We start from the raw sequence: 18,808 nt of genomic DNA on the forward strand, positions 1-18,808 counted from the left end.
TTAGCCAGAGTGATTAGATCATAGTAATCCCAAACTGGAATCTGAAGACGATCTCCTTTGGTTAAGAGTCCAGAGAAAGATCCCATGGCAGCAGCAATATAAACAAGGTAGGAATTCATCTAGAAAGGCACTGAAGTCCCTCCATTGAGCAATTGTTGACAGAGTGCAGTGCTAATCAGTTATCCCCAAAAGATATGTTATTTATTCTCCATGATCTGAAAAATGAATTTGTACATCCATGGTTCAAAATCGGTAGAATCTTAAGACCACAAACCCTACTGAGAAGAATGATAAGATCTTTGTACTCCCGCTTGAATTTAGATCTGTGAATGGTCTTTGGCCATCTCAAGAAGTTGTTTCTCTTAATATCTAACCAATATTGATTTGCATACTTTTGATAATCTCCCTTTTCCCCCTTCCATATTTCCAAAGATGATTCTTTGGTCGTATCTATGCATTCTACATTACGCAACACTTTGAAAATATGCTCAATAACTTTTGGATCAAGACTAATAATAACTATACCATCAACATCCTTGATTGTCTTTGACTTTGGTCTGAAACGTTTTGCACATCCAAGAACAAACTCAGTTTTCATGGCAGCCATGGGAAAATTAGATACCAAGTGCATATGACTTCTCTTAATATGTTTCATCTCATGACTAACAGGAGTTTCTACTCTTCATAGAAAATCAGTCATATCTACATGTCTGATCTTCGTGTCTAACACGTTGTCAAGAATGGACGTGACATGAGATGGAGTTGCATGATCCAACTCTTTATCAAACTAGTATTGCATTTTGCCCTTAGATTTAGATGGTGAGGGCATCTCTTGTGCTTGTGCTACAACACAAAAATCCCAAAACATAAACACATCATTAGAGGAAATTGCCATAAAGATTGATTCTTGATCAGCAACAAAGGTTCGAGTATGGATTTGATACTCCGTAGACCCAGTGAGATAATCTCAAAAGAGACATCATACATATGTAGTGGATGAAAATGGAAGGTGAAGCAAAAAATTTATTAAGGTGGAAATGGAAGGAGATGGATATGTTTTAAGACATGAAGGTGAAACGCATGGGAATGCATGCGAATGAAAATTGTTGATTTTCAAAAAGTGACTTAGGTTTTCAAAATGTTATTGCATGGAAAGTGGATTACGTGTATATGTGACATGTAATGACGAATGGAAAATGAGATAAGATGCGAATGCGGATGAAGAGTGAACTTACATGTAAGTACGGATGACGGATGAGATGAAATCCATATAATCACATTTGACAAATGAGATGCGCAATGTTGTGGCATGGAGAGATGGAAATGGAACATGATGGTGCTCTTGCATGAAATGGAAGGTGGAGTGAAGTGAAACATGACCAAGTTCTTGGGAAAGAACTTGCAACTCCAAAAATGAAGAAAAATCGAGAAGCAAACACACAAAACAAAAAAACAAACTTCAAAAGAAAAACGTACCTTTGGCAAAAGACTCAAACATGTAAAGAACTTGCAACTCCAAAAATGAAGAAAAACCGAGAAGCAAACACACAAAACAAAAAAACAAACTTCAAAAGAAAAACGTACCTTTGGCAAAAGACTCAAACATGTCAACAAGCAAACCACTTCAACATGCAATTTCGAATTTGGAGTTTGGGAAAAAACCAAAAACATGAAAATGAACCATTTCGTCATTTTTAAAGGAAAGATAAACTTTCCATGGCAACAAAATCAACAAGCGTAAATTATCAAGCTCAAACATGCATAAAATCAGCAAGATAAGAGCAAATTAATTAGCAAGAAGGAAAATGTCCACTTACGAGATGATTGTGTGCCAAAAATGAAGGAGGGAAAAGCTCCAATATTGAAAAATTCTCAAACAAACTTGGATCTTTTCAAACTTTGCAAGATGAATTCATAATGGGCAGCAAATGAGGCGTTTTCAATGCACAATTCCAAAAATGTGCCCAAAAAATGCTCCCAACTTCAACTTTTTAGCAAATGCAAGCTCTTGGGACGGTTTTGTGAAAAAACATGGATTTCCAAGTGCATTAAATATTTTTCACTTTCAAATGCAAAAACGTGACCCTTGATGTATTGAAAATGGATGAATATGCCACAGCACCTCTTCTCCAAGCAAAAACATGATTAAAATCACTCTAAAATGGACATTTTTGAAGAAAAACGTGAATGGAAATCATCATAAAAGGAATGCTTTTAGCATGAAATCAAACATCCATAGCATGGAAATGCCAAAGGATGCAAAAACGCCTCTCCTCTTTGGGATTTTCAAGTCATTCCATGATCAAATCCAGGTATTTGAGCGAAAAACAAGTTCTTAGAGGGCAACCGCATGAAGTTTTTTTAAAAACAGGTTTATGAAGATCAAATGCATGTATTTGAGAGCAAAACGTACTTTTTGAAGGTGTTTGCATGTTTTTAAAATGTAACATAGAGCAAAACGCACCTTTTAGAGACCATTACATGTTTTAAAAACATGTATTGGGCTCTCCCAAGGCAAAAACACACCTTTTAGGTGCATATGCATGTTTTAAAAACATGCTTTTGGCCCAAAAATGGGTTTTGGGGATGCAATTACATGTCTTTGGTGCAAAATGCACCTTTTGAGTGCAAAGACATGTTTAAGTTACATGCATATACAATTCAAGACAAAAACTCACATTTTTTATGCATATGCATATAACATATGTAGCTCAACTTTTTGATGCCATTGTACATTTAAGTGAGTTTACATGCAATGGCATCAAAAAGGTCCACTTTGAAGTGATTTTACATGCGATGGCATCAAAAAAGTCCACTTTTAAGTGATTTTACACATTTAAGTGATTTTTTAAGCACATGTCAATTTAATTTTGATAAAATATTACATAAGTGGGACATAAATTATATTTACATTATCATATTAACAATATAATGTGTAAATATAATTTAATAAGTAATATTTACTAGAGCATTTGATTTAAATTTCAGAAATTAAATTGAACTAAATAGTTAATATAGTCACTTAAGTGAAAAAGCAAAAAGCAAACTTAACTTAAAAAGATAACATAAAGTGCACTATAGTTACTTTAAGTGAAAATTTAAATGATAAAGTAACTTAAAAACATAACATAAAGTAAACTTAAGTTATATTTTTGAAAAAATGAATGTCAAATTAAAAATAGAGGATAATATTTTTTATTCATGCAATTGCATCAAAAAGGTTCACTTTTTGGGCACTAAATTGGCCATATCTTTTGACTGGCAACTCTGATTAAGCCCTAAGTTAGATCAAATCGAAAGGAAAACCAAAAGCAATGATTTGAGCAAAACCAAAGGACTAAAAACCAAGAAACACACACTCAAAAATGAAAGAAAGCACGATGAAGGCCTCAAAAATCAAGCATAGGCTTGACAAACAGAAAAAAAGAAAAAGACTTGACCAAAACCTTCAGTAAAATAATTTGCTATGTGAATTGGATTTGATTGATTGATCAACGTTAAGCAATTAAATAACAAATTCAACTTAGAGAAATGTGAAACTAGTTTGAAAAAGTTCGTACTGTGGACAACATGAACCATCTCAAGCATGGCAAATAATAAACTGATGGCAACAACTCCATACATTGTTGAACGTGGCATATGAAAGGGAGACCCATCGCACACAATGAGTCCTACATTTACTAACTTATGTGGCAACAAAAAAAGGGTGAAGCGTCACACAAATTCAGAGTGACGGATGCCTTAAATAACATAAATGATGATGCCTGATACCAAAACGGCACACATCAAACATTCTCATAACTGCTTAAGACATTTTAACGGTTGCCAGCAGAGATAATGCCAAGCCAGCAATTGTGTGGAGTCCAGACAAGAGGAGAGTGAATGAAATAGTATGAATAAGGCACTGCGGTGCCAACAAGGATCGATAGCTTCTACACATGAAACTGGATGTGAAGCACGAAAATGAGAAAATATAAAATGCTGAAGTCACCAACAGACATAAAAACACTTCCAGGACAGAGAGCAGCATTGAACATAGACAAATCACAGAATCCTATGGGAGGAACAGAGAACAAGACAAAGATCTACCTTGCAGCTATCAACAATTGCCTAGGAGAATGTACCAAGAAGATTATTTTAATATTGCTTTATTATTTCTCCTAAGTCACCATTATGACTTGCTAATAATAAAATATTACAGTAAATACTTCAAATTTTCAAATTTATTTATAAATTCACCATCTAGACTCCAATTTGAATTCTGACTGCTACACCCGGTCCACAGAGATGACCGAACACTGTAGGCTAACCGACAATCTCCCCCTAAAATTTAGGAATCCTCCTAAAATAAGAACTGCACCCAAAGACTCCAGATTGATCCTGGAGGTCCCCTAATGCATTCCAGTCAACTCATAATCAATCCCTAAGAAGTAGGGATCCCTCCTAAAATCTAGGAAACTGTCCCAAACTATTCATAATGGCTCACAGAGCCCCTATGTGAATCCACAAGCCCCTATGTGGGTGCCCTGTGCACTCTGCTGGCCTACAAAAACCTTGTAATAGCCAACCTCTACTAGTAACCGAATTGCCTGAGGGGGCATTACAAGCAATAAGCACAAACTTTCAAACACAACAAGTAGCAAAGTAGCATCACATAATAAAGTAAATGCAGATATTTTACAATCATTGGAAATTAAAAGTGTCATATGGCAAAGATACTAAATACTAGCATTTCATCCTTCATAGAAAAACCTACTCAAAAGGTACATTGAAAATTTGGTTAACTCCAATAATTGTCCAACGGTTTTGTCCCCCAACCAAAATCTCCACTAGTCGCACTATGTCCACTTTTTACAAGGAGAGAGAAATGAGGAAATTGAAAAGAAAACTCCTAAGTATTACCAAAATCCTAGGAACAGTGAACAGGAAAAGGACAATGGATCAAGAGGTGGGGATGCATCCTTGTGTACCATAGGTCAGAGATTATAACATGGAAAAGACCAAAAAGACACATTAAAAGTTGCCTCCATCTTGTAGAAGGCAATCTATCTCTCAGCCTAGAGCCAGCTACCAACAGATTGCCCACTGTAAAGTAAATAGTCTCACACCTCAACGTTTCTTACTTAGTTCCATAAGAACTTGCAGCCTAGAACAATAAAGACGTGGAATGCATGCCTCAAGGTTGTTGAGGCTTTTTGCCTGAACCTCAAGAATCAAGGAAGATGATAAAAATAAGAACTTCATCTTTTACATTCAAAGGATGTGTTGGCTAGTTGCATAAAAACCAATGACACACTTGAAAGAGGCTTGTTTGCATAAATGATACATGGCAACATTCTCCTCAAGTTGTTCAAAGAGCCTAATACCAAAATTGATCAAACTAATAAAACAAGCATCTTCTAACCAACTAAAACAAATAATAGAAAGACAGAATCTGAAAATCAATTAAACTAGCTAAAAGCAATCTAATTTCCATAAGACCTTTAAGTGCTCAATAGATAACCATTAACTCTCACCATGGGAGGAAAATTAGACAAAACAATTGTGAGCAGTGAAGTAAGAAATCATTATGAAATGCTGCCATCAATCCCATTTGAAATATTGCAAGACTAAAAAACCAAGCCCAAAACGGGACCTGATCTCACAAGATGCTTTCAACAAGAAATCCCCCAGAAAACTAAACAACATCCAACCCATAACCCTGAAAAAGAGAAATAAAAGAGCAAGAAGACCACAAATAACTTATTATCAATGAAAAGAACATAAAAAATCTACACATAAACATAAAACTAAAGAGTCATATCACAAGTAGCAATCATCAAGCTCGTAATTAAAACTAATTCAATATGAAATTTCTTTCTATCAAAGAGACCAATGTAAAAACTAAAAACAATACACACAAAATAGTACCTGCATTGAGCAGCAATCTTGCCCTTGCCCATTTTCAAGTCATTTCTTACAACTAATACCTACAGAGACACAAATTCCACATAACAATTAAACTGTAGGTGATACAAAACAATTTCATTTAATAGAAAAACTAATATATATGCTCAAGAGAACCATTCACAGTCTAAGACATGGTCATATCAGAATTTAAAACAGACGAAACATAAAATGACTTGGATTACATTCCACAGAGTAATGTTGGTGATAAATTTTACTCAAAATTCCCTTTAACATGTGTACCATGGATTTAAAACTCGTCAAGTAACTCAACCTCAAGCTAGCCAATCTATATGGCTGAATTTTCAGCAAGTTTTTGCAAGTTCTTGACAGTTTAAAAGCCAGAATGGCAAATCAATGGGCAAACTCACCAAAATCACATAATCATTGTTCAATTTTCACGTATTGTTCTTTCAGCCCACTCCTCAACATTGTAAAAATCATTTGAAACTCACTAGTCTGTAAGGTCCATGTGTTCTTGGAGGCCTAAATTAGGGATCGGTGGTGGGAAATCCATCCCTCGACCCTCATGTACATCATGACAGGGAACATGATAGGGGCACTACTTTCAAACCCTACATGGGGCTTGGCCTCTTGGCTGCACTAAGGGGAAAGCCCCTAGACCCCCATGAGGGACACTGCCCCTCAAGCCCCTGCTTTGATTTTAGAAATCAAAAAATTAAAATTTGTTTTGGACCCATGTTTTACAAAAATTAATTAGTTAAAACTTAAAATACAATACAAAATTGTAATTGATAATTATGACACTATGATGTGCATTCATCCCAGTTTTTAATCTATAAATAAGGACAAATTGCTAATAAGAGAATTACCTTACAAATTCAATGTATTTTCATGTTCAGAAATTTTGCTGAATTTTTTAAAGCCCCCATATCTAATGCAAATTTGGTTCTATGAATTTTTATTGAGCTTTTGAGATATGATGAGTGCAATTAAAAAATAAAGCATTAATAGCATTAGGAGTGTTTGATATTTCTTCCTAAACAAAGTTCTTAATTTTGACCAGCCTGTCTAAAGATTATATAATCCATGGCTTTATCACTTACCTCTTCCTCTTCATTTACCATATCCAACTTAAGTTTATATAGATCCTTTGCATGTTATCAATAATATATATCTGCTATGACAAAACTTACAAATAAAATAAGATAAAATGCTTGTAGAGACTGGTAATCGCTACTGCACCTGTGCATATCTCTTTTGGTCGATGGCCCCAATAGAACCCTCAATTGACGTTTGGTACAAACAGGCCTGGCCCCATCACACACTCTATTTTTACAATGACCTATCAAGTTTCTGGGTATAGGAAGACATAGGGAGGGGGCACTCATCCAAGCAATTGATCAATCACCCAATTTAAGCTTTCACTGGTTTCGATGACACACTTGCAATCATTTCCGTATTTGACAACAAATGAATGTCCTTGATCTCTGGAGACAACAAAAATATTTCCCTTAGAAATGCTCTGCCTATTGGGCATATCAATTAGTAGGGCCTAGACCAACAGAGCCAACCTTAATTGAACATCAACTGATAAGGCATCAATGTTGATTGAGACCAAAAAAAATTTATAGTGAATTTTCAAGATGGACCAAAAAGACCTTTGCTAGGGTTTCAAAACCAAATACATCTTCTATGTGCATGTTATCATGTTGGCAATGGAAGAATTCTATAGAGCCCCAGTAAACCCTCATCATCTTTCAAGGTAGTTCTACCTCCCCGTTCTCTTATTCTTTTGATCATGTTACTGCTCCTTCCAACATTTGAAAAATGTTGTACCCATTAAAAATTTCATTTAGTGTCAAGTTTTAAGCTAAAAGCGATCATTTTCCTAAGGGCAGAACTTATTTCAAGTCTTGTGCAATTTACTTTGTCTCGTCATCTCTTGTCCTTTTTTAACATCGAATTGAGACTTTTAAATTACTTGACATGGAGAAAGAGGAAAGGTTGTCGATTTCGAAGATCAGAGCTCATGCATGCTCTTATATGAAGGAGACTTTCAAAATTTAAAAATTAAAAATTGTGTAGTACTAAAGGGCACACCTACATGATGAGAAGCAATAATAAGATTTAATGTTGTCAAGGACACACTTGGAAAAAGATGTGCAAAGTTGCAGGCAAAGGTGGTCACTTAATGGATGGGTGTGCACTTGCATATAGGGGAAATAAATTTCAAGAAACAAACGTGAAGTCACTTTGACAAGCACATGTGATAACCAGAACACACCTTATAAAGGAAACAACTATTAAGAAGGGTGTCTTCAAACATGGATAAATTTGATTTCACAAAAAATGTTTTTGTTGCTTATATAGACATGCACTTGAGTTAGAAGCACATGCCCCACGATGAGGAAATTTGCTATGAAAATCTGCACATAAGTGTGCATGTGGTAGGGACTGGGGCACACCTGATCACAAGACAAAATCAAATTTCAAAGCTAAGTTCACAGTTCAACCTGTAGGAGCACAAGTGGAGATCAAGTGCACACCACATCATGGAAGAGTTCAGTTCAACGTCTAACACCTCACACACCTTACTAGAGTATAATGTTTAACTTAAAAAACATTAATTTAGGTGTGCACTTGAGATAAAGGCACACACCTCTATATGTGGATTTACAAATGTTGCTTCTAGGCTAGGTGCACAGGATAAAAACAGCCAATCAGCATTTGTAGGAGCCAACACAGTTCTTTAAAAAGCATCTTTTATTAATAGAATGTGATCCAAGGTGCCAACCAGTCCAAAGTAAAATTTCTTATTAATAAAATTCTATTAGAAGATGGAGACAGATAGTTAAAATCATCAAGGGAGAAATTCAATTTAAAGAACAAGACACCACTTCAAAAAGACGTGATCTTCCAATGCAAGAGATCAGGTATTAAAAAAAAGCACATATTTTAGATTTGTCATTTGTGGCCAAAGACACTAATAGTTGGCATCAAGTTTAAAAGGAAACTTGGGCATAACTAAACTCTATGTACATTCATTCTTTCACATCGACAGTTAAACAGAAAGAGCAACAGTAGAATGACGTTATCAACAATGGTAGCAGCAATCCTCCTTTATTGTTGCAGAGTTTTGAGAGTCTTCAACAGCAGTGGGACAGCATTATACAAAGAAAAAAGTAGGCATTCAATCAGAAACCCAAGATTAAGGGAGTAAAAAATAAACACAAAAATTCACAAGACCAATACCAAAGAATAGATATTCTATTCAACGAGCATGATGCATGTCCATAGGTGATTGACTATAAAGCACAAAGCCTATTCTTATGTAGAGCAAGGCAATGCTTGAATGATGGAAACAAAATGTAGACAACCATGATACATGGAGATGATTAGATGGACTGGCAAGATAAAAGAATGTAACTCGGCAAAGGCTAGATAAGTCTCAATGAAGTGCATAAGTTATGGAAAATGATTGACTGACAAAACTTCTTAAGTGAGCTTATCCTAACAACTGATATAATGCAAAAAGTAATAACTTAAATGAAAATATATACCAACATATATGGGATTAGTAAGGAAACATAACAGGGAGAGAAAGTAGTACCAATTCTCTCAATTAAGTAGATCAACCCAGGTTTGTTTGCTCGTGAGCCAAGGGATTGAAATGGCTTGGTTAGATGTTCCATGCCCTTGATCTTAGTTGTGAAGAACAGTATCCTGGTGCCCTATCGTGCTTTTGCATAAAATCCCTGATATGGTTGGCTGTTAGGAAAGAGCTGTAGTATGGATCCAAATGAATTTAGGAAATGTTTTTTATCAATAGTGAACCATCATGATCATTGGTTGATGTTAATTAACTGTCTTTTTAAGTTCAATAGCTATTATGTAATTTTGTTATAGAACACACCGATCAAAATAAAATTGTTATAGAACACTCTTTATAAATAAGTTGTGTTCTTGAAATTGTTATTTTTTGAACAAATATCAGGTATACCCCAAAAAGGCACATCACACAGAAAGTAAGAATCATTATTTTAGCAGGCGCTTCTCCAAATCCATAAATTTTCTATCTCGATATAAATTTCAAGCGTATTAATGAACCCAATCTCCTCATTTCTTCACTGACAAGGTTATAGTTGCTACTCAAACTTTATTTCAATCTCATGAACAATAATAGGGCGAACCAACCATTCCTTATCATTCAAAAATAAATGGTGAATTTGCTGGAGTTCAGAAGAAGCATAGCTCTGCTGTTTTGATCCACAAAATGAATATTTCAAGAATCCCTTTTTTTACTCACAAACTGGCTTATAGTTTGATAGCCACATTGAGCAATGCAGAAACACAAATGCAACTATCAGAATGTATATTGTTGTCAAGATGTATTCCTAGGATAACATTTGTCAAAAAACAAACTATAAATGCTTCAACATTTACTTATGCTTCAACATTTAGTCATGCAACAGGGATAGCTGCAATTAAAAAAATATAAGCCATAAATATGCAAACTAATAGACATCCACCATAAGAAAATGAATTCAGATTAATGGCTCCTGAAAGGTTTTGACAAACAAATTATCTACCCGCATAACATAAAGAATAACAGCACAGAAAAAGCTTAAATGGCAACTGTCTCCAGGGCTTGACTTACAAGAGTATATTTTCAACATCAATGCAGCACAAAAGGAGAATGGACCCGAACCAAAAATTTGCATAATATAAAACCCACCATCTTCTATCACACAGAATATGCCACATATACTTTATTAAAAAAATGGATGCATTCAGCTTTATAATATGTAATGTCTCCACTACTAGAGTTAGCTTGGGACAAGTAATACCTGCAAAATAAATGTCAGGACTCAAGATTAAACAATAACAAGTCCAACTATACTCTTCTAGCCTCTATCCTAAACCCAAACCTTAAAGACATCTCCGGATCAGGATTACTAACCCTCCTAAGGATCTTTGGATCCTAAACAATGTAATATCGATTCTAGAGCCATCCTCAGTTACTTCTTCGTCTTCTCTATAGTGCTCCCTCTACGGTTCTTCTCGGAAGAGGTAACCCCTGTCCAAGGTCCTTACCACATATGCAATGTTGACATCAATGGAATATTTTGGCATTTCGGCCATAAAGGTTGTACCTTCACTTGTATCGATCAGATGGAGACTAACCTTGCATACCAACATTAAGGAGGTGTGTAAATCTAAGATCACTCTCTTCCCTTGAAAAGGGCTCCCTTGATCTTTATAGAATATTAATCATTCAATAACCATTAATCATGTGTATTGTTCATTTAGAAAATCCACCTTTACATAAACATATATACATATGTATATGTATAAAGTGTCTATAAACATAAATTCATGAAAAAGTTCATATTTTCTATATGTGCGTGTGTCTATATACACACACACACACACATACACCTTACTCAAGACACGTAATACTCCATGTACTCCGCACCCCATGTATTCTGCACACATATTCCATGTACTGTGTATATATACACACGCATACACCTTGCTCGGAACACATAATACTCCATGTACTCCGCACCCCACGTATTCTGCACACGTATTCCACATACTCTGTGTGTGTGTGTGTGTGTATACATACACCTTGCTCGGGACACGTAATACTCCATGTACTCTGCACCCCACATATTCTGCACACGTACTCCACGTACTGTGCAGAGGATATTCCACATCTTCTTGTACTTTATTAGTTTGGCTTTGATGGGTTTGATTGGCCTTTTGTAATGAGATCTCCTCCTTATTATCCCTATACACTTCTGCGATCCTTTTCAATGTATTGTTTCAATTTCAATTAGCCCCATAACTAATAAATATGTTCATATTTCCTGATTTATGATTCCGCTCTTGTAATGATATTAAGTGCCTCCTTATCAATGTTTTATTGTTCACTAGGCATTAGCAAGACGACGATCCTTCTCATTAACACTTTATCCTTGTCTTCCAGGTTTGGTGATATAGGTATTCATTCATTATTATTTATTCTTCTCTTTAAATTCCACTTATTTGAATAGAATGATAATCGTCTTCTTTTTTCAGTAGCATGAACCCTTTGATGGAAAACATATAGGATATTTTTGTTCACTGCAATCAATTTGTATTGTCTGTGTTCCCTATCTTTCTCATGAATGGTGAATGAATATTGCTTTTCTCTTCAAGAGCCAAATCCCCTTAATGATGATTGGATACCTTAATATTTCTGCAATGTCTTTGATTTTCTACTTTTCTATCCTATTTCTCTTTATAGCTCGATAGAGGCATGTATTCTTCTTGCTGTTCCCTAATCCTCTTTGAATGAGATTGTTCTACTTTAAATATCTTATGGTGTCAAATGGTTGCATCCTTTGCTTGGGGATAGATCGATTAATAGTTTTCACCTACTAATCACCGCTAAGAGATATTATCTTTTGACTTTGAATCTGATCATTGATTGCACCTCTTCAACAACTTGTATGCAAATCCAAATCAATTTGTGATGAGTTGGTATTAATTAGACATGGTATTTAATGTTGCAAGTGGCTAATTGTAATTGTAACTATCGTTAATCATGAGTTGTGTTTTCCCCTCATATACATTCTTGATAGGAATTACGTGCCTCATCACTCATCAATGTTTTACTGTCGCTTATCATATCACTGCTATTATGATTCAATGTCTTTGTTGGCCAATATGAATCAATGATCTCTACTTTATAATATGATTAAGAATTAAATTTTAAAATTTGATATTGCTATTGATTATAATATTATAATTAAAATATTAAAATATTGTTCATCTCTTATTTATCTATCTTTATTAGTATTTGTTATACTATCCTCAATGGATATCATTAGGGTCTTTAACGTGGCACATGACATGATACTTGGTAGTTGGACCTATCTCATCTTAGAAGGAGTCTTCACGTGCATCTTAAACAAAATCCTGATCTAAAATGCTCATTCAGCTTATTACTTTTATGATAAGTCGTCTTTTGCTGATTTTTATCAGAGATAGTCAAGTGACAAGTTCAAAAGGGATCCAATAAAAATCAACAAAAATTGAATTTTGTTGGTCAAATGATTGTAGAGTACCATTTCATGCTTTCACGTTTGAAGCATAAGCACTTAGAATTATCAACAAAGAACTTAAATCTTCAAACACCAAGGCTTTCAAAGAACAAATGTCAAAAGTGCCTTACCGAGACGCTTTGTGATAGAGTTACAGAACTACAGTTGTCTGCCTGCAACTAAAGAAGACAGATCTGACTATACTTTCAACTGTAGAATGATCGAGACAATTATTAACAAAATGACCCTGGAGTTTTTCATGTTATGTTTAGTTGATAAGCTTTATTGAATTTTGTGGTCACCAGGCTTCCAGCCAAACTATAACTAGTGAAATACCTAATTAGGTTCCATTTAAATTTTGCATCCAGCTTGGCAAATAACTTTGCCCCATGTGATACTTTCTGATGTAAAAGGCTTAGGCCATTTATCAATCAAAACAAAAATAAATGATAACTTTGCCCCGTGTGAAGTACCAAATGTAATCCTCCGAGAAGTCCACAGTAACAATTACACAATTGAATGCTAACGGCTCCACTAATTGTCAGATTTTCTTGTCTGTCGAGGAATAAATCTAAACATATTTTCCATAGAATTGGGATATGGCATCCACTGTCAGACACATAGTAACCATGTTTGAAAATTTTGATCCATCCAAGATGGGAAAAAAAATTGTAACTCTCAAATTTCTCAAATAAAATCGGTTGAAATTCAAGAGCCACTGAAAAATCCAGAAAAAATCAACCAAATCTAAGCAGTCTGAAAAATCCAGACTGAACCAGATCTGCTAACTATGGTGACACTCTCTGAACTAAGACAATATAAGAAGACCCTAATCATTATTCATAGTTTCTTATGTCTGTGGTAGCCATGTAAACCATTACACAGGCAGTAACAGCGCTAGGAGCTATTTTGAGCCAAGAAGACATATTTCAGACATCCTTTCTCAATCCTAATGCTAGAAGAATCCATGTCACAGCTAAAAATAATCTATCAGATCCCCAGCTTCCTCCTCTTATCACAAAAGTGAAATGAGCTAATGTGTTACATCCCAATTTTTGCATAGTTTGAAATTGTTCATATAGCCGTTGAGTTTCATATGAAGCAAGTTGACAGTTAAGCTTACTTATGATCATGTGAAAAGATTAGATGGTTAATCATTATGATTTCATGTGAACATGACATGTTAGTTAATTTTTATGGTGTTATCTATAAATATTGGAAAGTTGGCTACTCTTTCATGAGAACTGAAACGGTAGTTAGCCATTATGATGTTTTATGATCAATAACTTTTGATAGTAAATTATGATTATTTGAGGAATATGATATTATCGTGGAGAATTTATTTTCTTGCAGGAGTACGCCGAAGGGGGGGAAGCATTCTATGAGAGGATGTGGGCAGGGGACACCACTTCAGAGTCGATAGGTATAGGTTCTAACCATCAAGGCTAAGGGGTAAAACAGCTAGGCAAGCAAGGGTATACTAGGGACTAACATGAGCTACCCAGTCAAAATAAATATGCATTAATAAAGAAGATCATTGAACATTTGATTAAAATATGTTACCTTATGAATTTGATGATCTCAGAGCTTCATGTGATATTCCCATGCCTTAGTACAATAATATCATACTATCTATATATGGTTGCATAGATATATATATCTGTGTGTGTGTGTGTGTGTGTACGTGTGTACATACATACACAAGTATAAGTAGGTGGTGTATGATGTTATTATACTAAGGTAAATAGTGCGGGTTAATATTATTCCTTGGCAATAGTTTATCTTTCATTCTAAGCGGCTATATTTCCCTAACATTTTCCATCAGCCTTATATTATTTTGTTTGGGTGGTCACATTAATATTTATTTTATTTGCCACATTGAGCCGATGGCCTTGTATCTTGTAACTCTTGCCACCTTTGCAATCTTGCTCGTAATTGAGCATGTAGCCAAGAAGGCTAAAGTCTTTTGTGCGAATGCTCATTGAGCATATACGATATTCTCATCTCTAGCAAAAGTACACCACCGTGAACAGAGTTACTACCTTCTCTCGCTCTCTTTTCTGCTTCACAAGGATCCCTGCGATCTTTATACACCCTTCTACAAACGTTGCTTCAATCATAATTCCATATTACGGAGCATAACCAGAGCGGCACTAGCCGATCATTGTTTCTATAGCCTTCAGAGTTGGGCATTCCAAGGATCATTCAAGAGCTGTTCATACCGTCCAAGCACGGCTGTCAATCAGGTCATGTTATCATCGCTGTCTTGCTTGTGTATATATGTTCAAATGAATTGTGAGGCTTAGCAGAAGCTATTGGAAAGATCATGTAATGCTAATTGTATCAAACAGGAAATGAATCGATGTTCACTCTTTATGCATACACTGTATGATGTACCCGAATTGTGGCATCTCTCATCTAAGAAAATATCTTTCAATATCATCATTAACAGGATTGTGACTTATATAGGGATATTTAAAATATACTCCCTTAGATAAGCAAATTGCACCTTGTGAATCAAGATTGGTATATGTTTTTAAATTCAGTATCATTGCATAATGACAGAGCCAGTATGGCAGATGCAATGGCTGCAAATATAAGTGCTTATATATTTAAAAATTATATTTCCATTGCCAACGCCAAAACGACAGACGTATTGGTTGTGCATATGGATGTCTAAACATTCAAATATATTTTGTAATGCCAACGCCAGAATGGCAGATGTATTGGTTGTGCATATAAATGTTTTAACATTCAGAATTCCTTTATAATGCCAAGGCCAGTTCGGCAGATACATTGGCTGTGATTACAATTGTCAAGATGAAGGGTGTGAAATAGCAATCATTGAACTATGGTTACTCCTACATGATAAAAAGAAAAGAACCGTCGGTAACTCAAGCAATTAATATGATTTGTTTAAAAACCGGTGTTAGCTCATGATAGTCCTTAGTGTAATCTTGTTATCAAGTCGAGCAGATGGTGATCGGGTACATAGTGCCCTCACAAATCCTTGACCAAGATAGGTTAGTGGCATGCTTGCAGCTATGATCACTAGAGGTCAGAGTGCTAATAGTTGGCAAATAGGTGTATGAAAGGTATCCTAAGCCTAGATGACAGTTAGTCAACACTCTACTCTAACACCAGGATGCTCAATGTCTGCACAGTGGTGCCCCAAGCCTAATTCCCAGGGTAGAGAGGGCCTTTCTCGGTAGAGATTGCGTGGGGATACTTAAGGGTCCGCAATTGAGAGGTTAAGCCTATGGCAATGCTTCTCCTCTCCTCCGATAGCCAATGCTTGCACAACTTAAGGTCAAAGTCTTCATGCAATCATCAAATATTTGGGTATTTTACTTTATGTTTATGTGCTGCATTTTCAATTATGTCATATGGTTAGATAATATGGTTATTTCTTTTTATTTGGATTTAAAAGCAGATAAATCAATTACTTCTTAATTGATTATGTGTAAATGGAAATGGAACAATAATCACACATAGGTTGTTATAACTTATAACTATCTTTCATGTTTCTTTGAAAAGAGATGTTATTTTTAAATATTTCCTATTCATTTAATTAGTATCAAATTTTTGCATGTTACATAATGATTGACATGAGCTTCACACTCAAAGAGCTGCAAAAGAACAGTAAACTTTAAAGTGAAGGGTTGTGATCATGGTAAGATGAAGCACTCATTGCTTCAATAGACTAGGTTCATACTTCAAAACATGTCTGAAGTGCCCCAACGTTTAATATGGCCTCTGTGTTAGTGTGGTTTGGTGTTAAAATGATCTCCCTAAAAATTGTTGTTTGGCAAACGTAAGATGAGGTGTTGGGCTCGTATCTGAGCTAATATGAGAAAATTGCAATATTGTACCATTGTGAATATTGTAAGTTACGGTTGAACTGTCTTCTGCTCCCACATTATAAATGGGTTGTTTAATGAATATAAAAAGACACAATGTTTGCTAAATTTCAGTTGCAACTTCACCCAAATCCCATAAAACAAAGTGCATCTCTAATTATAGATAAAACTATCACAAACAGAAATCATAAAGAATTAAAAGGTGAACAATTTTTATGCAGTCTAGTGGATGTATGATGAATGTATCTAGCATGATGAGAAAACTGACTACCATTAATATTGTAAAATATGGTCGGAGAGTACTCCGCTACAAAATCATCAATGGATTGTTTTAAACTTCAATGTATATAATAAAATGCAAAATTTGTTAAATTTCTAGTTGCAATTCACCCAAATCCCATAAAATGAAGGGTGCCCCTAATTTACACAAAGCTAACATGGACAGAAAATATAGAATGAAAAAGGTAATGCAGTTCGGTGGAGGTAAGATGGGCTGTTGGCTCGCGTCTGAACTGATATGAAAATAGTGTACCATCATGAATATAGTAAGATATGTTTGAAGGGTTACCCATTCCCCTATCATCAATAGATTGTTTTATGTATATCAAAAGATCCAATATTCGGTAGATTAAGAAATCGCAATTTCATCCCGATCCCATAAACCTAAACAATCCTAGTTTTGGACAAAGCTGTCAAAAACAGGAACCATAAAAAATAAAAAGGTGAAGAATTTTATATCTTTGCAGTTCACCTTATGGTCTTTATATTTCTTGTTTTAAGCAAAATGGTATAGAATTGTTTGCCAGTGATGAAAGTTTCATGCCCTTAAAGTCATCCAAACAACGAGCAAGCAACATGATGAATGGGACGAGCTCGGGTGATATTATTATTTGTGGCTTTCCAAAGACAGAGAGGCTGAAATTCCGAGGAGACATGATAAAGAGTTCAAATTGAGTAAAATGCCTCAAACGATGATGTAGCGTACCACTCATTAGAAGTCATGTGCAGGGGAAGTTTACGAATAAAAGTTAAAATAAAAAATGCCGTCATCATAGCCTTTTTGTTAAGCAATTGCCTCTCACAAGTACATTATCATTTTGAAAGAAATGCCGAAGTAATGTTCGCAAATGGCAGCTATTGAAAATCTTGATGGCCATCCAAACATGGAAGACGAAAGAGAGGAGTAGACGATATACCATTTTGAAATCATCCATAATCTCTGCAACCTTCTCGATCTCGTGAAGATCGGATTTGCCATCGTATGGAGGAGGTGAGGCACTGGCACTAGACTTACGAGCAACGCCTCTCTTTATGATTGCACGAATATTCAGAGGCTTGCGTCCCAGAATATAACCTATTCCAATGCATCCGCCACCGATTACCAGTATTCTCAACCACGAGTAGTCCATTTCACTACTTTCCCAAATCTTGTGCATTTTCCTCCTCTGCCTGAATATGTTTGGATTTTCGAATTGTTGTGAATTTTGGTTAGAAATCTGTGGAAGCTGCGAAACGGCTGCAAACCCCGATGAATTTCTTCATGGAAATAATTTTCACTTTTTCAAAAAAACAAAAATTGGTCATTCACCTTTCTTGTGTTATCTGCATATATTAAATTTTTGCATTGCCGAGTGTTTGTACAGATCGTTGCTCCACCATTATGAGAAGTAGTGTGTCTTTAGAGTCTCTTCCGCTGATTTAAATTTTCAATGGTCAATGTTGCATAGCCATGTCCTTTACCCTGTTCTAGACTGTTTTTGCTAAATTGACTAGTGTATGTATGTGAAATTCTAAGAACAATCTTATTTTAAAATTTCTGTATTATTTATTTTTAAATTTTGGTTGATTTTAGTATATAATTTGAACATTTTTACTTAAGATTTCTTATCTTAATATAGAATTGATTTTGGGTGATTTTCATATGACTAAATTCTAAAGTAACTAAAG

At 35.1% G+C, this 18,808-nt stretch overlaps 1 protein-coding gene across 1 annotated transcript in view; it reads right to left on the reverse strand.

Moving 5' to 3' along the window:
- The window catches only part of LOC149572952 (Peptidyl-tRNA hydrolase II (PTH2) family protein), a 172,769-nt gene extending 154,167 nt beyond the window's left edge, over nt 1-18,602 (reverse strand). Inside the window, exons 1-3 of the mRNA XM_089814082.1 lie at nt 18,450-18,602; nt 18,058-18,310; nt 5,911-5,969 (exon numbers count right to left, since the gene is read on the reverse strand). Coding sequence (XP_089670208.1) covers nt 5,911-5,969; nt 18,058-18,310; nt 18,450-18,469 — 332 coding nt within the window. The 5' untranslated portion in view covers nt 18,470-18,602. The remainder of the gene's footprint in view (nt 1-5,910; nt 5,970-18,057; nt 18,311-18,449) is intronic.
- Nucleotides 18,603-18,808: the final 206 nt, after the last annotated feature.

This window comes from Cupressus sempervirens, chromosome 2 (assembly GCF_028749045.1).
Source record: "Cupressus sempervirens isolate cs-2001-9-10 chromosome 2, ASM2874904v1, whole genome shotgun sequence".
NCBI classification, from domain to species: domain Eukaryota; kingdom Viridiplantae; phylum Streptophyta; class Pinopsida; order Cupressales; family Cupressaceae; genus Cupressus; species Cupressus sempervirens.